This window comes from Etheostoma spectabile, chromosome 5 (assembly GCF_008692095.1).
Source record: "Etheostoma spectabile isolate EspeVRDwgs_2016 chromosome 5, UIUC_Espe_1.0, whole genome shotgun sequence".
In the NCBI taxonomy this organism is placed as follows: Eukaryota; Metazoa; Chordata; class Actinopteri; order Perciformes; family Percidae; genus Etheostoma; species Etheostoma spectabile.
Genome location: NC_045737.1, coordinates 20,311,702 through 20,336,532, shown reverse-complemented (window position 1 = coordinate 20,336,532; position 24,831 = coordinate 20,311,702). Strand labels below are relative to the sequence as shown.

The window sequence follows — 24,831 nt, the reverse complement described above, 5'->3', positions numbered from 1 at the left end:
GGGGGGGGGGGGGGGGGGGGGGGGGGGGGGGGGGGGGGGGGGGGGGTCCACGATAAACAGCAGACAGGGAGGGGTCTTCACAGACAGTTGGAAGGCATTAGGTTGTCAGACAGGGACTTGTCAGATGCAGCTGTTGCTGTGGCTGATTGATAGAGTTTGTATTCCACCCTGATGGGAGACTGGAGTCGCTAGCCAGTGTTGAGAGGGATTATGTCAAATTCAAAAAGAAAACGTGTAAAAATGTAGAAAAAAAAACAAAAAAAACATGACATTTGCTCAACACTGAAATGAAACTAAATCCATCACATTTCTCTACCAGCTCTGTCAATCATGGTCGTCGTTTTTTTGTCTTTGATTTGAAAGAATTCATAAGTGTGGTATGATATATAAAAAAAAAAATCAGATTCTGATTTATAAAAGCATTCAGACTTGTTCCCGCATCCTCCAAATGGCCTATATAAGGTCACCTAGCACTTAGTTACATAATTAGTAGTATCTGTGTATGGCTGCACAGGAGGGTACACAGCAATATGCCTGTCGCATGTAAATGATACTCAGACTACACTATTCGGATTAGATATTCAGACGCGCTGTGCCACACTGATATGTAACTACCATACATAAAACAAGCTTTGGACTCCAATCACACAACGGCATTTGTTGTTACTGAGTCAAACAGAAAAGCACACTTGACAGCCATACAGTACTTCTCAGTGGAAAGAGCATCAACCCAGGCCACCCAAACATCCTGTAAAGTAATTACTGGAGATGCTAAACATATCTACAGACAACCTGGGCTCCACTTTGTGTGACAGCGTGTGTGTTTGTGTAAGAGTGAGAATGTGTGTGTTCATGTCCAATGATGACTGAAGGAATGCCATATGTCCCACAAGCCATTGGTCTAATCACGATGGCACAGACAGTAGTAAACAAGATTTCCATTTCTGGCAAAGTTCAATGAGTTTTCTTGACAAACTGCTTTACATTGGGTGGGTTTAATGGCAGCTTTCCTCTGTCAGGTTGTAGTGGCTGACTTGTGCACACACTCTTCCAATTTGAAAAATGAGAGCACAGTGAAGGGAGGATAACATACAATCCACTTCTCAAAGAGAGAGGCCAACAGCTGCTGCATTTTCTTGTGTGTGGATGTTTGTGTCTGTGCATGAGTGTATGTACATGGGCAACAGCGGGATGCTGTGTTTCCTTGTTGTTAGCCGCTAATGTCTCTTAGCATTAGCAGTATTAGCATCATATCCTTGCAGGCTCTGTGTCTTTGTCCTCCAACAGGCTAATCAACTGGCCAAAGCTCTCCTTCACTGCCTCCAAGTTGTCGGTGGTGCTGCCCTCCAGGATCCAACGCTTCCCTCTGGCTAGTGGCTCCAGCTCAAAGTACTTCTTGACCTGCCGGCAGAAACAGAATGTGGTCAGCCAAAACATTCAGTATTAATTTCAATAACTAAAGCACCTCAACACGTTGGGGAGAGTGGCCAATATTATTGTGTGCTTTAGTAAGGAGTGGGACTGAAAAGCTGCAGATTTGTTGCCTTCCATTGTAAAGCTTTGGAATGCTTTAAGTCCAGTGTATGGTCAGTCCATGGTATGAATGGTCAGTCCATGATATGAATGGTCAGTTCATGACTCAGCTATAAGTAAGGACTAATGATAAAGTATGACAAAGACTAATGCTAAAGTAAGGATTATCATTTTATATCCACAGTGGAAGAAAAAATCTGGGTTTACAGTTGGATTACCGTTTTCAGAGGCCTCACCCCTTGTTTTCTGAGGGTAAGGACATTAATAGGGAAAAACAAGAGCCCAGAGTATCATTTCTAGCCACACACCACATAATCCACACAACTGGTTTCGATGCAAGTGCATTTTCTTCACATAATTACTCACAAATACATGAAGACACAGCCATGAAACTTCCCAAACACAGCTATCCATCCATAATGAAACCAATGTTAATAATAAGATAAAGTAAAATAAAATGAAACTAAATAAAATTAAAACATGTGCTAGGAAAATTCTCTTTGTAATAGTTGATTATAAAGTTCATATGTTGGCTTTTGGCTGCTCATGACAGTGGGGGGTTGGGAGGAGAACCAGTACCAGCTGTTACGTAAAAACAAATCTCGACAGAGGGAAACAATGTCTTAGACCTCCACTTGAGGTACTGCAGGTTGTTAGGGTTTCTGACATTTTCAAGCTGAAAGTAATGAAAGCAATTTTTTTAGCCCGATGAGAAAAAGTTCAGCCATCTCCTCCTGTTTGTTTGATAGCCAGTGAAGAACATTCAAAGACAAATGTGTATCTTCTGCAGCTCTGAGATTTCTTTCAAATGTTACTAATGTCTCTGATGCAATTAAACTACATTTCTCCACCATGTTAACTTATTTAGTCAGTTGTATATTTAGATTGAAACTTATATGTATGTTTGTAAAGGTTTGAAGAAATGTGTCTCTCACATTTATCAAGTTACATGTATCATCATCTATAGTATTCATAACCCCTTTAAAAATGTGATAGAAAAATGAATCTATAACGCTTTTTCACCCATACATTTACTTGTTCAAATATGAGAGCTTGACCATACTATAGAGTAAAGACGACCGTTGTTTCTTGTACAAATTATTGTAATCTGGTTTTCAGAACATTACATATCTAGATATTAGGATTTTAATCACAATCTGTTCTGTTAATATGAAAACACAATTGATGATTGAATAAATTCTTAAAATCAAAATAGCAGATAACCTCAGTATTTTTAATTGGTATTTTCCAATACAAAAAGAGAAATACATATGTGCACCTTGTAAACTGCACCAAATCCATTCAGGTACCCATCACACAGTCAAATGACTTTTCAACTTCAAGTGAAATTGCTTTTGTCTAGCCTGTGCTGGGCTGTCTAGCTGTGCCATGGTGTGTGGCATAAAGAGGATAGGGAGGGGGGTATTCTTTGTGTCTGTTCAAATCCAGCCAGCCATGCCAGTGAGTAGCAGAGTGAGCGCTGTCTCTGCCCCTGAGCTGAGTCTCTGTCCGGGTGTAATGTGAGTTTAATGACAGATTAAGTCACCTCAGCCGCGTTTGGCTCAGAGGCCTGGCTAGAAAGCCGAGCGGACCCAAACAGTGTTAACAAATCTGTCTGGGTAACTTGAGCTGCCCTAGTCCCAGGCTCTAGCGCCAGACCTAGACTGCAGATGATGCGGCTGGCTGCCTGTCTGGCTGGCTGGCTCACTTGTCTGCCTGTGGCCAAGGCCCTCTTCTGGAAGACTCTGGCCCCGTCACTGGCAGACAGTAAAAAGGCCAGCAGTGACCCGTGTGCAAGTGCAGACAGGCTCAAGCTTCTCTCACTTCACCTTGTTGTCACAGAACACACCCATGGGCATCTCACAGTGTGGCAAATGCCTTGGCAGTAGCTCAGTCCATGGGGAGTTGGGTTGGGAACCAGAGGGTCGCTGATTCAAGTCCCCGTACGGACCGAATTATGGTGTGGACTAGCAGCTGGAGAGATGCCAGTTCACCTCATAGGCATGGCCAAGTTGCCCCAACCGCTTAGGTTGCCTGTTCAGCAATCGCAGCCCCCTCACTCTGACATCTCTCCATTTGTGCATGTAAAAGGACCTGACCATGTGTGTATTTCAGACCTGTGTGTAGTGTAAATTGTAATTTCCCCACTGGGGATTACTAAAAAGTATAAAACTAAAAATGATCCTTAGAATGATCAGACAACTGATCGTCCCAATGAAACCAGATGGCTTATTAAGTTTTCAGTGCAGCTTTATAGTTGTGCTCTTGTGAAAACATGAGTATTCTGAGATAGCAAATAATCCCCCATTTACTTAATACCTAGGTAGTATGAACACTTTCACACGGGCCACATTTCATTGAAAGGGCAAATCCAATCCATTTCAATCACAAAATGCGGCCTCAGTGTTACATGACTGGGGTGCCAGTACTAGGGGACTGCTTTAAGAACCAAAGGGTTGCTGGTTCAAGTCCCCAAACAGACCAAGTACAGACGGTGGAAGCTGTAGAGGTGCCAGTTCACCTCATGGGCACTGCCAAGGTGCCCTTGAACAAGGTGCCAACCGCTCGGGGGGCCTGTCCATAAGCCACCCCCTCGCTCTGACATCTATCCATTGACGCATGTGCATAGGTCCTGTGTGTGTGTGTGTGTGTGTGTGTGTGTGTGTGTGTGTGTGTGTGTGTGTGTGTGTGTGTGTGTGTGTGTGTGTGTGTGTGTATTTTGGGCCTGTGTCTCTAACATGTCAAATAAATATATAAATAATAGAGTAAAAAAAAATTAATTTCCCCTCAGGGATCAAGAAAGTATGTCTTCTTCTGAAGGAACCCCATGACCTAACAGTGCACCCACACTGGCAGTCAACAGTGTGGCCCAAACCAGTTTCTCTTAGATTAAGTCTTCCTAAGCACACTTATGCTTGCTTAAGGAATTGTGTGAGGTAGTGTGAGGGGTAAGCCACACAAGACATGAGTTGCCAGATGGCTTCTAGGATGACCACTGGGTCATCCGGTCTAGCTTCTTCTAGGTCATACAGACCGGGGGCCTTGCCTCGTGCAAGGGAGAAGGCGGCTTATTTACTGTATGCATAAGTGTGTCAAAAAAATGTAATCACCTGGGTCTGTGTCAACTGAATTCTTGCCGCTGGAATCCAGTCATGTTTTTGTTTATTCTGTTCTGTGGGGAGAGCCATAAAACTTCTGAGCCCGACTAGTTGCGGAATGGACAATGCAATGAATGAGAACATGCATGAGCTGGATTTTATATTCTATTTTTTGTTTCTATTATATTTATTCTTAGGACATGATTTATTTATGACAGTTATGTTAAAAATTACTGTAGTATTCTATTTTCTATTTTTAAAATAACTGGTTAACATGAAATTTGCAAGGTGGAAGGTCAATTTCTCCTACCCAGCATACTGCATCATGTTTAAAGGCTTTAAACAGCAAAAGCATGGTGATCTACTGATAGCTATTGGTCTATTTTTAAAAAACATCTTCCCTTCCAAAAAGCCACAACTCTGCGTTAGGAAGCCTGATTATCTTTGTGTAACAAAGGGTCAAGTTATGGTCAATCAAGAAAAATACTAAAATAAAAATCTGACACATTTTTGCACAAAGAAGGTAATGTTTTAGTAGAAAACAGTTCTATAAATAATGGCTTTCAGGTGTTTTTAACATTTACTGACATTCAGAAATATGTAAGTAAAGTTTGATGATAGTTGGTTTCACAACGGGAAACAAATTAGTCTTTAAGTACGCAACTGATTTAATGATTAAATGAGGGAGAGGGTGAGGGACAATTTGATCAACATGGGAAAGTGCACGTGAAGGAATTTCTAGGTTTTTCTTTAATCAATATTGGAAATCAGTATCTAGGCTAGGCATTTGTGGGATAGTAACCAAAATAAACTTGGCCAACAAGACTAAGTTTCCTCTAGCCCGAATCAATGTTTTCTAATTTTCATCTTAAATTGCACATGTTGATTAGAAGAGACAATTCGGCTATTCCTTTTTTGGAAAATAGGTTTTGAGGAAGTGTCACTTCATCAAAGATAGATCGTTAGGTTTTACAATTTGTGACACAGTGTCTGCAGGGAGTTAGTCAGCTAAGCTCAAGTACCAACCCTGGAAACCCTACTTCAGGCTCCCTTCACTATGCATGGGCAGGCATGACACACACATCCAGCAGCTCCCCGACCAAAGACAGATTTTCTAAATGTGATGGTCACTGTTGGCATCATATCAAGTAAAGAGGATATCCTGGCAGAATGAAAAGAGCTTTGGCGGCTGTCTACTGCCAGCAGAGCCCTACTAGGACCAACTAAGTTAACCAGGGAGGCAGAGGCAAAAACAAAAAAGACTAACTGGACAAAAGAGAAGAGAAAGATGCCTGAGGCCAAGTTGTAGTCATGGAGGTGCAGAAATGTTGGCTGCATAGAATAAATGTGAGAACCTCCCTGACAAATCCGTAGCCCTCACAAATTAGTATCCTAAACAAATTTAGGATTCAAACTAAAAAGCAGGTGGTATTGTTCTCAAATGTCTATCTTCTTAAATATTAGACTGTACTGAAAAACAAAAGAGAAGAATCAATCTGTGCTTCTCTATCAAGGTACCCAGCAGTCCAACTCCTAGATGAATGAACAGAGTGCATGTAGAATGCATGTACATTTAATCTTAGTAAAGCTTAAGATTTAACCTTTTATAGGTCGTACCACCAGCATCATTGTTGGGGGCAACAACAAATAGCTCGTAAAAATGACACACCGTGGATTCTTAACGTATGTCTATCAGTTAAAATATTTTTGAGACTTTGACTTTGTGACAACACATGCCTTGCCGCAAACAATATCACAGACACTTATAGTGTACCCTGTATGTTTCCGGTAGTCTGCAATCACTTTTGTGAGTAATTCAGGTTAAGTGCCTTTCTCAAGGGTGTGATGGCAGAGGTCCAAGGCAACAGAATGCACTCCATTTACATGCCATGTTCATTCTGATAAAAAGAATTGCTGTGGTTCAATGGTCTTGCACTATGTACCCTACGTGTATTTGGGAGATCTAAAGTCAGTTCTAGCATTCTTGCAGAGGTTAACAGCAAAGCCAGATGTAACAGACGCAGGTTTGTTGGATACACTCCTACAGCAGATCAGTATCGTAAAAGAAAGGTAAATGACCTGCGCTGTCAACTCTCATTTTCTCATCTAGGGCAAGTTTTTTTCCAAGCCTGGCTCTTGCAGTTGCCTCAGGATCCAAAAGTCTGAGAAAAATATCGAAACTAAATTCAATAATGTGAAATAATACTAATAATCGCTTCCTGTTTAGGTAATAAGAGCACAATAGGAAGGGGAGAAAAAACGTTCACTTGAGAAGATTTTGCCTTTCAGCAATGTAAAAAAAAATAAAAAATCCAAAAGAGAAGCTGATAAAATGACTTACTCAAACAGATAAGTGATCCTTCAAACACTGCTTCCTTCAGGCAACTATCAAAACTCCTCTGTGGAGCAAGGAGAGTTTTACTCAATCAACTCATTGAAGAAGTAATGATTTTAGCTTTGAAGTTTTCATCTGGGTAACCTTCAGCAGGGGCTCTTTTTTAACAAAACAACATCCTTTGTTCAAAGGCTAGTTTAGAGAACGTGTGCATAAAGTGACATATGGGAGAAGGCCATATTAGGCAGCAGAAAGCACCACTTTATATGTATTGAGCTAATAAGAATAACAAAAAATGAAATATCATATTAGCTTTAAAATAACTGTGCTTTATAAAATAGAAGACATGGCCTCCAATGCCCTTGTTCTAATATGTACCATGACCACACGTCTATCCTGCTTCACTGTCATGTGTCAAAACCTCACCACATGAGTAAGCCATATAACTGGAGAAGGAAGCATTAGGGGGTCTCTGAACTAGGGAAAGTGGCATACTCAAATATCCAAGACAATCAATTACACCATCCCTTGACATGTTGGCCCCTGTGAAAATATCAGTCACTTGGAAAGTGGCCCACACTGGTGACTGCATTGAAATGGCAGGGTAATGTGAGATCCACTTACCATATAATAGATATGGCTTTGTTTGCTTTTCCGGCTTACCTAAAGAGCCTTAAAGACATGCAAAAGCCCGGAGGTCCCAAAAAGAGGAACACTTGGGAAGCCTGTGAAAAAACAAACATTGCACTACAAACTCTGATAGGTGTCAAATGCAGGCCAGTGGCCAACAAATAAAACTTAAAGCCTATAGCAAGGCTTTAAAATCTAGGGCAATTGAGCCAAGGTTTTGAATCTGAGTGGATTATAGACCCAGAGTTTTACCAAAGGTAGATAATTACCTGATGATCTCTCAAGTTAAAGTTTCACCTCTAGGTGGGGGGCACAGGACACTGCCTCCTTTGTTTACAGATTACATGAAGTGAGGACTTCTACATTTTGTTTCAGCTAACAGGTAGCACAGCACAAATAGAGGATTATAAAGGGTTTAGCATGGTACCCATGGCAAACCCTACATCTCATGTCATCAACAATTCATGAGCATACTTGTACTCTCATCCGTGCGGGAGATGTCATCGCTCTGCAACACTAATAGGAGCTGTGAACAAATCTACAGCAAGTACACAGGAAGATTTCTCTTGAAGTTAAAAAAAAAAGCAGGAAATGTCTTACAATGGCTGCACATTGCTGTTGCCAAGCATGTGCTGTTTTTTACTTGCTTCCTCACTCTTTTGGTCTTAACAAAAAACATTAGCTGGTGGCTGGCGCACTTTTGGAGGAGGCAGAAGATAAAACAACCGGCTCAGACCAAGACAATCATCAATAAGCAGTGGTGCACAGTTTTCACAGTTAAAGACCACGTTTAAAATTTGTAATTGCGGCACTAGCCACAATTGCGGTGGTTTGTGGGTGCCCATGCTGAACCATTAAGCCAGGGGCTTAGCAGCAAATGCAGAAAAAAAATGCATGTACAAGTTTAAATAAAAAACATACACAATAAAAAATTATAAAACAAGGACCATAAACCTAAAGTCCGAGTATAGTGAGAGTGAGTGCGGAAAAGACAGAGAGATATGGACTTTCACTTTAGTCCCTTCATTTGCTGTGGAAACAATCCAGGCCTAGCCAGCACGTAAAAGCCTTGAGGCCACCCTGGAACCAGGCCACAGTTGTAGAACTGTTGGACCGGGGGATTCGACAGGCAACAAATTAAGACTCAAGTCCCCATGTCACAGTGCAAAAACTGAGCTGCTTTTAGATTTACTGTCCTGTTTCACTCAGGTGGGACCATGGGTCTCCCTCAGGCTCAATGCAAGTTCAAAGTGATTCACTTGCGGTGCACTTCTCTTCAAAGCCAACTGACCACTGCCAGATCAGAGCCATCCTCAAAGGCGCTGTAAATCTAAGCAAGACTGCACAGAGGACATTCTTCCCAACCCCTTTCAGTAGTACAGAGGAATTCATTTTTTATTTTTCTTGCAGCAGATCAGATGACTTCCACAAAGACTGCTGTTACCTGGGTAAATGGTTCATGCCTCAAGTTTGGTAGTGGCAACAACAAATGCAACATGTTTGAAGACTACAAATTCAAACATTATATTTAAACACTGGGGATTGGGGCTGGGTGGTGATTCAATAATGTATATCTACTTTCAGCAGAATCATACTGTGATGACATTGTTCTACAAAATTCTGTTTTCCAAATAAATAATTCTGAGCAAGCTGTCAAATACAAAATAATTGGTTATGTTTTACACAAGTCTTTAGTTTGATATAATACACAACAGCAAAACAATGTATTACTCTTATTGTGAACCATATTGCCATGCTCTACTTAAAAGCCGATCAGTTATCAGAACAGTCTGGGAACAAACTTAAATTTAAGTGTCATAAGTTATACCATAGGATCTTGAAATAATTTCTCTTTGGGTCAGGTCCCTGAACGAGATCAAGGACCCATTGAGGTTTCAGTCTAGAAGCATGAATGACATCTTCTAGGGTTCAAAAGGGGACGGAAAACATCCTTTTCTTCTGTATGTTGGAAAATTATTGTCAGGTTCAGTATGTGGGACATGGTCCCTTCACCAGGGGTTGACCTGTAAGATACCAAGACAAGTCTGGTAGAACACAATATCTGGGATGTGTGTGTAGTGAGGGAGGTTGAGTGCCCATGTTTGCCTTGCCTTATTGCAGATTTACAGTAACTCAATTTATTAAAGGCCAAGAGCTCCCTGACAAAGAACATCTGGTATGTGGGACTTGAACGGGTGAGCTGGCGTCCTGCCCATGCTCCCTGCTGCAGGGGCCAATGCACCAGCACCTTCCCTTGAGCCTGCCCTCCCTCTTCTTCTTGTGAAGAGGACCGCCTTGCTGTATTAGTCCACACAGAGGGCCCTCAAAGCCCAGGAGGTCCGTAACAAGCCACCCCTCTTCCTCCAGGACCCTTCACCCCTTTCACTCTGGGCCCCCCCTTTCACGCTCCAGTCCTGACAGTTGACCAGCTTTAAAGCTGTAGCAGACCCCGCGATAGCACACAGCACACGGCATTACAATCAAAGTGACCCCCTTCAGCAAAAGATTTAAACCATGCGTCAAGTTGAAGTCTGCCCACTCACTCGCACACATTCACCCTCTCTCATGTAGACAAACAGAGACACGCACACACTCTCATATACCATGGGACCATCATGCTTGACATTCAAGGTTCCTGGGTGTTCTTACCTTTTCTGCCTTGCATTCCTATTCGTAATTATGACCCCATATTCACATTTTTTCTATGTGTCTCGGTGAATGTTCACATTTGTTTGCGTGAGTTTTGTTTCAGATAGGTTTCATATAGTAGATGGCAACAAAGCAGAAAATGGGACAACACAATGCACATTCCATTGACCTATTCCAGCTGTTTAAAGTCTGTCTCTAAATTTTACTGATAATGGTGTACATCACTTTATCAAACTGAAATTTGTTAATTCCACAGGAAACTGGTGTCTCTGTGTATATGCATAGTTGCAGTGATCCGCGGGCTCAGCATTAAAAGTGAAATTTGATGTAGATTTGATTTATTATTAATTCCTTGTTACAGAACGGCTTGTGGATGGTTTTAACAACTACCAGGAAAACCAGGAGTGCACAGCTAATGATGTGACCCAGCCCAAGCAAAAGCAGCCCCAGCCACAGCATTAAAAAACATTTTGATACCACAACAGTTGAGGATTAAAGCTGCCCCAAGTTAATTACCCTTAAACTCAATAACGACCATCGGGAGTGAGGTATTTAAGAAGTGAGGCATGGATAAACCTTTTCCAGGAGTCCCGCATTTGAAAAACATTGCTGTGCCATTAAGGAAACTTTTTAGAAAAACCTTTGGTCATTTCGAGTTTTGTCAAAAGGGTAAGTTTCAATGGATGAAAAACTCCATGGAAGAGAACGCCCAGAGATTCCCAGCGTTTGATCCCTGTGAGTCAGCACAGGAACCTTGGGGTCAAATCCCATGTTGAATAGGCTTTTCGGAAGTCTTGTCCTGGCTAGTGGCGGCCGGTCGTCCGACCCTGCTTGACCAGCAGACAAAGGGAGGGCACTGACCACAATTGGGATGGGGGGGATGATTCTTTTCTCCTCCAATGGAAAGTCTGGTCCTGAATAGGGTCTGTCTGGCTGAATTACGTTCCACACCGATATTGAGAGTGAGGACCCACTGGGGTCAGGGTTCAGCAGCATTTGACGCAGGCTGTGGGAAAAGGCAAGCACGGTGCCCGTACAACCTACCGACTGCCCTCTCACCCACGTTGCCCCTTAACCTCCCAAAAAGATGGACCACCAGCTCAGGGATGACAGGACGAGAAAGGCTGTATGGGTGGGAAACTGAAAGAAAGACGAGATGAAGGTGGGCGGGAGGGCTGCACTAGCGGGACTGACAAAGATGTAAGAGAGATAAACCATCAAAGAAACGAGAAGTTTCTAAGTAGCTTCACATATTGCGCTTCGAAGGTCTAGCATTCTCTAGAGGGTAATCGATGTGTGCTGCTTGACTGGTTTTCCAACCCTTGCCTCCCAAGGTGAGATGAATGAAGCATTAGGTACACGTCTTTGAGGCTCTACCGACACTGAGGGTCTGCAGTTATCCCTCACACACCACACATGCAAACAGAGGTTAATAAACGCCATGGAAATGCATGCTATGGTACCTCTGAAAGTTGCTCAACATTTACAAAAGAGTCAGATATATTTACTAGCTTTAACATCTGGACTCACAACTCTTGTTTTAGTAGTGCAGCCTGACATGAGGCCACCAAGCGAGACTGCATGAAAATATAAATGTAACATTTTACAACACACTTTGACTCTTTCCTGTTTTCAAATGGAATAATTGGCGACTGACCGTTGAAAACACTTTTTGGTCGCCAACAGTAAAAGTGACAACTTTCCGGCTACTTCATTTCCAGAAGATTTGATAACCAGACAGGAGTGTATGGCTTCTCCACATGCAAAATGCAAAGGTGTTGTTCACTTTTACAATTACTGGTAATGTTGGGTATTTGTATATTATAAAATGTAGCCTAGACCTACTCTGTCTATCTAAGTGTCTTGAAATAACCTTTGTATGATTTGATACTATGAATGAAATAAAATTGAATTTTTAGCCGCAGCGGAGGCACTTCTGTTGTCCAGCTTGTTAAGAAAACACACTCTGTGGGATGAGAGACTGATTATGTGAGTTTTAACAATTCCTATTTATCAACTGTCCTGGTGATACCAGTACAGTATTACCAATGACATTAGGCACATTGCCCTGAGGTTATAGAAATGATCAAGAACTGCAGACCTGACAGGATTTGTAAGGATGAAACTGCTTTCAAACATCTCTGCATTAAGTTACATTATTAAATAATTAAATCACACAATGAAGAGCAATGACAAGGTAAAGTGTAACACAAGATTGAAAGGCAGACTCTGGCATTTAAAGACAGCTTAATTGTAACTGCTTAATGTTCTGCTGGAGAATCAAGCTGTCAATGCTGTGTTTTACCAGGGGGGATAGAGTCATCTTACAGCACATGGTGGGGGCCACTGGCTGGCTGGAGACACCTCTTAAAAAAGTATCACGTGCTGCTTTACATGGAATGTCACACTTCAGGCTGCCATACAGTACACCTCATCAACTGACTGGAGGGAAGCAAAAATAAACTCACAAACTACAATGCATCTTTTGCATTTTGTGTAAATTGTTTGGGAATATCTCTATGGAAGATTAAATTATTTGCTTTGTGGAAGTAGTAGATATCTGTATTATTTCACTACTGACAGTAAAGAAAATAATATACTGGCACGAATAATGTGGGGTCTTTACTCAGTGCTACTATAACATGAGTACTGTGCAATTCTAAAGTTTTTCTTTTACAATCCTGAGCTGATTCATAGTGTAGATTTCCCAACCAAATGATTTGGTTGTGCACTGTGAAATAACACAAACCACAATTATGACAAGCATGCGTAAAGTAAATCAGTTAGTAGCCACTGTATCCAAAACAGGAAGTTAAAAATGACTCATAAAACCAAACATCAAAAGAGTAACAAGCAGTAGAGTGAGAAGTTCACTCCGGCACTGGCATTAGTATTTTATCTGGCTGGTGTGCCCTCGTTTAACAGGCTAACACCTTGTAAAGAAAAAGAGACACTGGTTGGCTTTATCTTGGTTATATGTAAACACCAGTACACTGTCATACATTTTATATTCATGTTCTAAAAATAATAATTTGATTCATTCAGAAGAGGAGTTGAACACAAAACAAATCGCACATCAGCGATGAACATTCATATTAGTGAATATATCCTAGAATATTACAGTGAAAGAACACCTCTTTCCCACTGTTGACATGTCAAGGGCCAACTTGGGCTTGGCTTTCAGTACATTGTTTCAATGTTGTCAATATTGTTTATATAATGTGGCCATTGAGTCAGTTTGCACTTGGCTAGGAATGAGGGACAGAGCGCAGCAAGGTCACCTGCCCCTCATCCATTTTCCACTGTAGCCAGCAACTCAGAAGTCGGGGGTTGGGGAGGGGAGTTGGGGGTGGGGGTGGGGAGGGTTGGTTGCTGACCGGCTTCAGTCTAGACGGCTCAATACGCAGTTGACTTTTTAAACCCGCTTGTCTGGAAAAAGAGCAGACGTGAGGTAAGAGGGGGGTGCGCTGCAGCAGAGGTGGTGGTGCATTTTGGCTGCCACAACCAGCAGGCTCAACTTGCTACGAGAAAGCAGGGGACAGGGGATGAGGGGAAAAGAGAGGAAGAGAGAAAAAGTGAGAGAGACAAAAAGATAGAGAGGTTGAGAGAGAGAGAGAGAGAGAGAGAGAGGTTGAGAGAGAGAGAGAGAGAGAGAGAGAGAGAGAGAGACACTATCGGAGAGAGCTATCCGAGTTGCTGGCGGTGGCTCCATTGTCAAGGTCAGTGAGCCGCGGAGTAAAAAGTCACGCCACCTGACCTCCCCCTCTCCGCCTGTCTGCTTTCCTGCTGTTCATCCTGTCCTCCCCCTCAGTACCTCCATCAGTCTCGTCTGCTCACTCAGCATACACTGGGGGAGAATCTCATCTCTGTGATTGCACAAATATTCTATAGTTACACCATCCGTCATCAGATGAGAGGTATTTTACAATTCCGCTAGGTATGTAGTTTGATAGGGAGATAACAGAATTAAAAATAATTAAAAGACCCAACCAGCTGCATATGATGTTGTTGGACATCTGAATGCTTCCCTTTCTCTCATAAAATAGATTGTTAATTCCCCAAATCTAAGAAAAACACTATAGTGGTCTCTCTGCTGATGCTTTGTATAAACTCTGCAGCAGAACTACTTAAGCAGCTATTTAAAGTTTAGGGCACATTCATCTTCATTTGGCATCCTGAATAAAAGGTTCTAATGGGAAATTAGACTTTATACTTAGAATTCAAACAGAATGTCTGTTAGAAATGCTGACTGTAATCAATTTGCAGTTTTCATTAGTGCCAATCTTTGGCAGTCTAGCTGATACAAAATATTTTACATTGCACAATGATCTCATCTTTATAAGAATGGCAATGAGCCCTTTTGAAAGTCCTCTTGATTATTATTCTGCGGAGAGAAGAAGAAAGATTATATTGGCTCACTTACTTCTGCAACATTACTTAACTCTTTTAAGGCAAAAGCAACCTACGGACATCTGCTGAATCATTTGACAGGGCTGCAGCAAACCATTACTGATTGTCTGGTGGGTCTGAATTCCTACTAATGATGATTAAAACTAGATGAAAAGACTAAGAGAGGTTATATCTCACAGACTGCCCTTGTGATGATTAAGCACTGACCAGAGCTTTTTCCGGCAATGAGGTATGTGAAAAAACAAAGAGCAAGCCAACGCAACAGTGACATGCTGTGCAGTGTTAAGCAGAGCATCACTTTTGTCGTGAGCATCCATGATTATGGACCAGATAACATGCCCCCCCTCCAGGCCTTTTAATATCACCAGCCTTTCCTTTGCTATAAAAAGAAATCAGCCTGCGACTATTAAGAACAAGCATAGGGAGTAGGCCTGCACGATTCGGGGAAAAAATATGAATCACTTAGCTTAGCTTAGAAGTGATATCACGATTCTCTGCCACAATTGTTTTGACCATGACAAAACAAAACAAATTGGCAGTACCAAACCAAGGTTATTAAAGTTTTGCATTTTTCATTAGTTTTATTTTTTATTTTGTTTTAACGTTTTGTTTTTAAATTCAGTTTAGTTTTAATTTGTTTTTAAAGCGGGTTTGCTAGTTTAGTTTTGATTTTTTTGAAAATGCTTAGTTTAAGTTTTGGTTTATATTAGTATTAGTATTAGTTTCAGTCGGGGGATTCGAAAAGGTCAGAAAAAGTATTGTGCAATAATAACTCAACAAAAACATCATGCAAAATTAGAAATATATGTATTCACAATGTATTCAACAATAACACCAGTACAAACAATGTAGATTTTATGTTTTTGTTTGATTACAAAATAATATTATATATATATATATATATTCTTAAGCATTTAAAAATTAAATTGTAAACAGGGTGAATCAAGATCACGATGTTATAACGATTAATCGTGCAGGCCTATTAGGGAAGGCAGAATACATCTACCACGACTTGTGGTGATGAAGACAATTAACAGACATCTGACATGACATCACACACAATAGCCCCACACACTCATGACTAGATCAACATTTTCCCTTTCAAAAGGGCTGTGTTGATGTCATATCATAGGTAGCTGTCAGAGTTGTGTGAAAACAACAATTTCTGGTGAGACACTGACAATTGTTTTTTTATAAGATGCTGTTTTGCTTATTGTTAACAGCACATCATTCTGTACTAAGAAATAAGCTGCTAAGACCCCAAACTAATTAAGAACCTTCACTTCTAATAAAGCAAATTTTATCTAAACATGACTGCATTCTGCTAAGTTATCAAGACCTTATTCTACTGCAATTACAATGACTAATTTACCATTTTACTGTAGTAGATTTTTCAGTTGCAGTTGGATGTTGGAGAGCTCGGTTATTGTTTTAGATGCTGTTTGTATGTGCTTGTGTGTGACTGGTTTTGTTTTGTTGTGTGTCTTCTGCTGTACTCTCTAGCAAAAGAGATCTTGATCTCAATTACATTATTTGATTAAATTAAAGTTATAATAAAAATCTATTTTCTGACATCAGTAAGGTCAAACTGGCAACATTTTTTTAGTCTTGTTAAAAAGCAATTAACTGAAGGGAATATTTCCTAAATACTTCAAAAACTAAATAGCACTAAACTTTCTTATTTTTGACTTGATTATTCTAAATGAGCTGGCAATAATAAGTAAGCCATTTCCACTCACTAATGACGCAAGTGCATGGTATTGTAAGGGTGATCTTAACAAGTTAGTTAGAGACATTTGGTAACGGAGTTGCTCACACTGTGTTGTTTCCTTCTTAAGTTTCATTGATTGGCCCTTACCTGTGCCTCATCTTCTCCACAACCAATCAGCAGCCACTGGGGAATTTTGAGCCACCAGCGTCACAGGCTACAATGACACACACACACCATGTGCCAGACGTTTGACGAAAGTTTCAGACACTGGGCGCCACATGAGTCATTGGGCACAGCCACCACCCAATGTGTGCCAAGACCTGCAAGTTCACCATGTGCAAAATGTGACAGAGGACAGTGGTTGACTAGCCACTTCCGTCTTGGACTATTCCCAACACAGTTTCATCAAAAGTTATCTTTCCGCAATGTCAATTTACTGCAATAGACACTATAGATAGAATTACTGTCCCAGCTAACATAAAGAATCCAAAACGTATGGGATTCCTTTGGGCAAGTAGGGTTCTTAAACAGCTGAGTAACATCAGCACAATCTTATTCTGAGCATAAGAAACTAATATTTAGTAGATTCAACAACAGCCCTCACCTCCCACCCCTGCTTTTGTAATTCTTTAAGGAGCAGATTATTCTCTTTAAATCAATTTCTCTGGGCCCCCAGGCTGTCAACTGTGGTTAAGTAAACTTCTGAACTGCTAGTAGAGTATTTGAACCTATTTGGGATAACAATCAAGCCCCTTGGCAGACTAAAGCAACCCATGCAGCAATGCATTACTTACTTTGCAGTGTAACTACCTACATGCAACATGCTAAAAGAACTTTGGAACTAATTAATGAACTAAGAGCAGTCGGTATATTGGATGTAACATTCAAGTATGAATCCATACATCCAGCTATCACCAATGTCTGTCTAGACTTGGTCATGATCTCCATTTATGCACTGAATGAGATACGGTACATTAATCTTATGCATCGAGACAGATTTTAAGCACATCCTGTCGTTCATAATACATATAAAGAAGTTTAAATAGCTAAACAGGAAAAAAACTACGGAGACAATTTGGGAATTCCTTGCCATCATAGAATTTTACTTTAAAAAATGTAAATATATAATTCAACATAATAGTGATTTAACTTATTTCCAGTGTTACAACATATAAGTTTCATACAAACCACATTGTATTTATTGACTTTTACAGTGTTTACTGTAAAACTTTAGGCTTGTTTTAGGTAAAAGAAATGATCAATGTGTTAAAGACAGAACACATTTGGCACAAAAGCAAAGAATACGCAGAGCCAAGTCTGTGTTTTCTTTGAGCCAGGGGCAAAGGGGGACATGTGGCATGTGTGTGTCCCACTCACAGACAGACGGGCAGAGAGCGATAGAGATCATTTGATAAAACATGAGAGTCACGATGAAAGCAGGAACAACAGTGATTATTATTAGACGATAACATTTCAGGTTAATAACCCAGGAGCCCAATACAAGCTGTTGGAACTGATGTGCCCAGCGTTTTACTTGAGTACATGAGTCGTCACACCACCAATCTATAGTATACATTAATCTGTTATTTCCTGTCTCAATTTCTAAGAAACTGTGGGGTTTTCCTGACCAAGAGCTAGAACACACATTAGCAAAACTTAACTGAGTAAATAAATAAAACATAATATAATCAAGACATGGCTTGACAAATTGAGTTTGTGTATTGCTAGGTTTCATTTATTTCTGACACAATATATTTATGTGCTGGTAGTTTGTTTTGTCCAGGAGTGCTATAACAACACCTAAATGTAAGACATTTCATTAACATGCTTCGTTTAGTTTGGGTTCATGTTTCTTACAGAAACAGAAACAAACGTAGTAAAGTGTACAGAGCTGAGATTCTGTCCAGGATTAGTTCACTGAACTGGAACAACACACTTTGCATCCATAATTGCATGCAGAACCCCACTATGGTAACATCAAACAATTCAGTGGAAATCTGGGGCCTCTCTAGAATTTCTGTATGATGGTGGCACTCGTTTTAGAAAAAGCACTCAAAATGCACTTTAAAATGTAATTCTGAAATTTTATGATGAAGTGCATACATCTTTAGTGTCATAACAGCGCTCCAATATACAGTAGAACAATGGTACGGCACCCTGGAGGAAAGCAAAGGCGATGCTCTGAAAGCCGAGCAAACTTCTACATGATGACAGCAAGAATGTCTGTTTGTATTCCACTGTATTAATGAACGAGTGTGTCAAACAAATGTCTCAACTAAAAGACATCATTATACTATCACTTCATTGAGAACACAAACTGTAACTGACTTGTCAGAGCTTAGCTGGGAAGCATAAAATCATTATCGCCAAACTCCAAGGATCTTGAAAACTTGTTTAAACAAACGTCCTGAATGTGTATTAAACAAAAGCAAATAGGGGAGCCATCTATGATATATTGCGATACGACTGCATTATTTAGTTTATTTGCGTTCAGTTGTAAATGCTGAACTGCTGCAGGAAAAAAACTTACCATTAATTAGTGTTTAGTGCTTTAGGATGGTTTCAGTGACATTTATGAAAGTAAAAAAAAAAATTTATTTGACCATGATGTTCACACCTAGATTCAATCAATTGAATGCACAACTTCTCTATTGAATGACGCCATCAGATTAATCAGGCCCTCATGGAGGTAACGAAATGCCTCAGAGAGCAGAGGTTATCAGTTGAAGGTAACTGAATATAGTATATTGTGGTGCAACATTTACAGTATGTATAACATACTCAGTAGCAGAAGTAAGAGCCTTGAGAAAGAGCTCTTCTCTAGTGAGAGTGATTAAGTCAAGCTGTCACTGTCGGGAGTAAATCTGTACATTTTGGATGAGAGTCAAATGAACATAGAATTACTAAATCAAAGTCAAATCAAAACAAAGCAGATAAAACATAGTTTGCTGACTGAGCATTGTTGAGGTAGTTGGACCTGTTCCAAAACTTGGCAGTGGCTTGTTTAGTTGCACAAAGAGCTGTTCATTTTCATTGTCTGGCTGCCTTTCCAATGCTTTCATCTTTTTTTATTAAGACCCTTTGGGTCTGTCTGTTCAGACCAGTTGGACTGTACAACACGTACCACAGGGGTATCATGTACATCTTTGTGACACTGTTGAAAATATATATGGCTTAATGAGATGCTTTGTGGTTGTTAAAAGGATGGATGATATCTAAGTACATTTACAAAATCATTGTTCCTAAGTAAAGTACAAGAAAAGCAGAATTGTGCCTAAGTATTTTAATTTTATACTACTTTATACTTTTACTTAACTACATTTTCAGAAAACAAACATTTCAAAACAAATACTGTACTTGTTACACCACTACCATTATTTGCTACTTTGCAGATTTTAAAAACATAAAACGAGCATAACAAATACAAAACATGATAATACAGTAAATTAAACCACTAACAGTTTAAGTTTAATGAGTAAGATTATTTTTCATACAAATAACATTATAATGCTGCTTTTATGTTACTCTGTCAACAATAATCTAATAGTATAATATATAATAAAGTTACAATGGCATAGTTCATTTTGCATGCATAGTAAGTACTTCTAATTGTATACTTTAAGTATATTTCTAGATAATATTTACACACTTTTAAATAAGTAATATTTAGTATGCACTTTAACTTGTAACATAGCATTTTTAAATTGGGTATTGATATTTTACTTAAGTAAAAGATCTTCTTCCACCATTGATGCTTTGAGGGGAAGTGGCTCCACTGGAGGGGTTAGCATGAACTGTTTGGTGTGCATGTCAAGTAAACAATAACGGCCCTCAACAGCCATGCAGTACTTCAAAAGGCCTCAATTACAAGAGATTATTACACATAAACGTTTCCGTTAAACAAGCCATTGTACGGATGTATATAGTTTTCAGCAGTAATCGTGAGAGCTGGAATGTCATCCTCTCCATTGTTAGTGACTGTCAGTTCATCTCCACAGGTGAAAAACAGACTATTTTTCCACAGGCTAGGATTACCAAAGAAAATAGGAAACAATATCATAAATGTTGCATAGCGGAAAGCCCCTTGTGCACAACAGACATTAAAAGGAGTAATTTAAATAGAGCAGGAAGGAGTAAAAAATAAAATTAAAGATTGCCGGCCTTTTCCCAGGAAAAAAGGAAAGGATATGTATCCTGTTTGTGCATTTACATCCTTAGAAAGCAGAGCCTCCGCAGCCTTCATCTGAAGGCTATGACACAGCTGCTTCTCAAACACCCCAAGTGCCCGAATCTAATCAGCAGAAACACAGTGTTCTCAAAGGATGTCAGTGGTGCTGAGGACTGGTCATGCCGCAGGATGCAGAGATTAGGCAGACTAGCTGTAAACTAACCTCACTTAGGGTCAATCTTGTCAAATCACATCAGAGACCTTTAACATTTCACCATTAGCCCACATTAGGTCTTAGCGGGCTTAGTCATATCCCAAGACATTTTGTTCATTCCCTTGCAATCACTGGTTAAACCTGAGGGGTAGTGACTAGACTTCAAGACTGACATATTACGACACGTGCAAGGAGAATGCATGAAGACATACAGATTCACTGATCTAATGTAAACTGCTTTTGTACTTTGGTGTTACATAAAAAAAGATAGTGGGAATTAACATATTTTTATTTAAATATAATAAAGTTAACACTTTTATGTGCCTGCTTCCAAAATTGCCTCCACACTGCCAACCAACACCAAACACAAGCCATACAACCAGCCCACAATTCCTTCATGGTATAATGCAACATGGCACACCGGGGGAAATGCTTTAAATCGGTGCTCACGTATCCACAAAGATAAAAAAGGATGAATAGGTGGTTTTGCAAATCTGGTACATGTACATAAGAGAATTATGTGCTACGGCCACAGTTTAAGAGGCAAAATTGACAACAATTACCACCACCCACTTGGGAACTGGAAAGAATAATGTTCTATGTGGGAAATGAGACAGATTTCTAATATTTGCACTTAGCAACATGACAAATTGCATACTGGGCATGACAAAACATGTTCTACCACAAACAAACATCATTAGGTATTACGGTGGCTCAGCAATACTTTGATCACATTTTGGATGAGGGGGTAATTATGAAAAAAACTTTAAAAAAAAAGTTAAACTCAAAATGACCTATTTAAAACACCAATGCAGATGCATCCTCAGCAAGTTAACTATGTAGTGTAGATCCATGTAAGCTTTTTCCAAAATATCTGGATTAACCACAAGGTGAAAATCACCACACAGTTACTTTAAATGGGCTAAATGGACTTGTTAGTGTACAAACTTGTTATACTTACGGTATGTTACTTAAAGTATGTTATTTAACATGCTCATATTATGCTCATTTTCGGTTTAGTTGTTAGAGAAAATATAAAACATGTAACATGTGTGTTATGGGAGTATCTACTACAATGTGTTTTTGTGCATACAGCCAAGATTTTGACTACTGGAAGATTTTTTTTCAAGTCATAATTTTACTCTTTCAATTTAAAAACAACTATCAGGTAACCAGGGTGGAACACAGCCTTCGGTTTGTATGGGCAAACACATTGATCAAACACACTGGGTTACAATAGACCTTTCCACAGCTTTTTTGTGTGAGTTAGAAGATGTTTGCATATAAGAGTAGAACTGAGGTTCAGGTGCAAGCCCCCAGGCTCAACTAATCCTACTTGAAGTGCCCGTCCCATTAGACCGTGTAATCAGGAATGTGCTGCAAAGCAGGTGTGTTAATAATGCTTATTAAACAAACGCTGTCTGCTTTGGATACCTGATGTCGGTGATGTCACGAGAGAGAGAGAGAGAGAGAGAGAGAAAGAGAGAGAGGGGGGAGGTAAGGCTAGTGAGGAGTATTTTCACAGACTGCCGAGTCCAGACAGAGAGGCTCAGCAAAAATAGCTCAAGGGGCAAACAAGGTAACCTTTTACAAAAGAAGCTTCAGGGGGTGTCTGCCAAGTCCCACACAATACTGTCTGCAGTGAATGTCTGTGTTGCACTTGTACTGCACTGCAGAACAAAATATCTTAAAACGTCTGACTGCATAATCACATCAGGTCTACTGAAACGGTCCAAAGTTGCTCATCTGAATGCAAAAAATGCAATCACAATGTGATGTGTAACTTAATATGTTCCTTGCAAAAGTAGACATTTTGCCGTTAATGATGTTGTTAAGAGCCTTTTAACTGAAATTATCTGTGAATCCCTGTTGGCCAGACAATGAACCCTACCTGAGCATTCCAATTAAAATACCGAATATAACTATCTAATTGCAACAAAAGATCAGTGGACTACCTATTACAAAACACTGAATAATGCTAGTGGTGCATGCAAACAGATAAGACATAAAAAGTACAAAAACAGTAGGAAGCATTGGTTTACTACCGTCTTCTTACCATAATTACACTTGTCTAATACACTAATGTGCAGAACCAAACCTACTTTGGGCTATGAAGGACCATTATTTTCAACCATTTAGTTGAATTGCGGCATCACATGCACTCATCAGTCACTGCAGAGGGAAACATATATCAAAGTAGTTCATGAATTTGTTTCTGTTTCATTATAGCTATTGTTTATTTCACTTCTGCTATGTAATTTTTATCATTACTACTGTGTCTCTATTTTGTGATGCAAAGTAGTTTGGGCCACTTTTATCATCTGTTATGATATATCTCATGGATAGATCAAGGAAATTAGAAGCAACATTAATATCTTCCTACATGTCATGAGATCATAAGGGAAATATAGAGGAATGCAGACCCTACACTCCCTGCTGGTGCCCTGGATTAAGCCAGGCACATAAACATGTTGCACTGAGGTCATGTTCATGACATCATAACCACAGAATAAGCCATGAATACCTAGTACAGGGTTATAATCAGATCTCCTACATGGTAACTGTTGTTAAGAATAAGGGCCAGAGGATAAAACTGCCAAATTTAATTGAAAGATGATCATATCCATTCTAAGACATCTCCATGATTCACAGTGAAGGCTCCTGTTGTTGAAAGGGGGGTTTAAGGCAAGTCTGGACACACCAATGCCAGTCGGGACATCCCCATCAAGGGGTCACTTGGTTATAAAAGTGGAGAGAGATGGGACATGGAGACTGCAGGGCCAGTTGTTTACAAGGTGTTTGCCCACTTACATAGAAAATAACTCAAGGGACAAGAGAGCAGGTGATGCCATAGACTGTAAAAATAATGCAAGTAGTACTAGAGCCAGAAGTGAACATATTTGGGCGAGAGGGCGGTGATAGGAAGGATGATGCCACTAAGCCATGTGCTAAGCTAAATGCTAAAGCGGGAACATTGCCAACGTTCAGCCAGCAGACGTGAGTCATCCAAAGGAGTTTTGCTGGTGGTTAAACAGGAACCGCCAAGCACTAGCACAGAGCTGTTAAAAATCAACAAACTTTCCCTTAAACTACCAGCTAATGCTAGCTAGCTAGATTTTGTTCATAAGGTGCTACTGAATAAGACATTTTTAGGCGACCAAAATGAGAAACTGTGGGGGGAAATACAAATGGGCTGAGCTGTAATTTGGTTTATTATAATTTCTCTGTTAATGGTGTTTTAGGTTTTCTAAGATGTCTGGGTAGGAATGTTAAGCAAAATTAAGGGGTTCCTCAAGTCACAGGAAACTTTTCAAAAAATAACTCATAGACTTGTCTTTGATTGTTTATCCGCACAAGTACTAGCATTGAAATAGCCAAGGGTCAAGCCCTTGTTTAGGATGTTATGTGGGTCCAATAAACAAATGAAAAAAAGCTCAGAAATTACTTAAGTAAATGATGTGTGGAAGCAGGAGCGGTGGATTTAAGTGCTACAAAGTGACTGGCCATGCCCTCTCTTTGTGTCCTAAGGGCAGAGTGCATCCTCTATGAGTCCCCTGACGTTCTCAGGACTCATTCATGGGTAATGTACCAGGCAGAGCAGATTACTCTTTTCTTCCTTCTCTCCGTTCAGCCGTTGAAACTCTCCCTCAGGGTGGCTACAGGTATAAACAAGTTAAATGTAAGACCTTTTAAGACTTTTTAATACCACTTCTAAATGAAATCTAAGACCAAACTTACGATGGAAATACAAAATGGAAATATCACATAAACATATTTTGTGATGAGCTCTTTTTTATACAGTACAGGCCAAAAGTTTGGACACACCTTCTCATTCAATAAGTTTTCTTTATTTTCATGACTATTTAAATTGTAGATTGTCACTGAAGGCATCAAAACTATGAATGAACACATGTGGAATTATGTACTTAACAAAGAAGTGTGAAATAACTGAAAACATGTCTTATATTCTAGTTTCTTCAAAGTAGCCACCCTTTGCTTTTTTGATAGTGCTTCAAACCCTTGATGTTCTCTCAATGAGCTCCATGAGGTATCACCTCAAATGGTTTTCACTTCACAGGTGTG

The 24,831-nt window shown here is 39.9% G+C and overlaps 1 protein-coding gene across 3 annotated transcripts in view; it reads right to left on the bottom strand.

Annotated features, from left to right (window-relative positions):
• arl15a (ADP-ribosylation factor-like 15a) overlaps positions 1 to 24,831 on the bottom strand; it is a 118,969-nt gene that overhangs the window by 2,769 nt on the left and 91,369 nt on the right. For 2 of the 3 annotated variants that reach the window (XM_032515385.1, XM_032515384.1), the window contains exon 5: positions 1,302 to 1,401. In XM_032515385.1, the coding sequence (XP_032371276.1) occupies positions 1,302 to 1,401 (100 nt within the window). Of the gene's footprint in view, positions 1 to 333; positions 1,402 to 24,831 lie in introns of those variants that run through there. The other variant, XM_032515386.1, reaches the window with a different exon arrangement.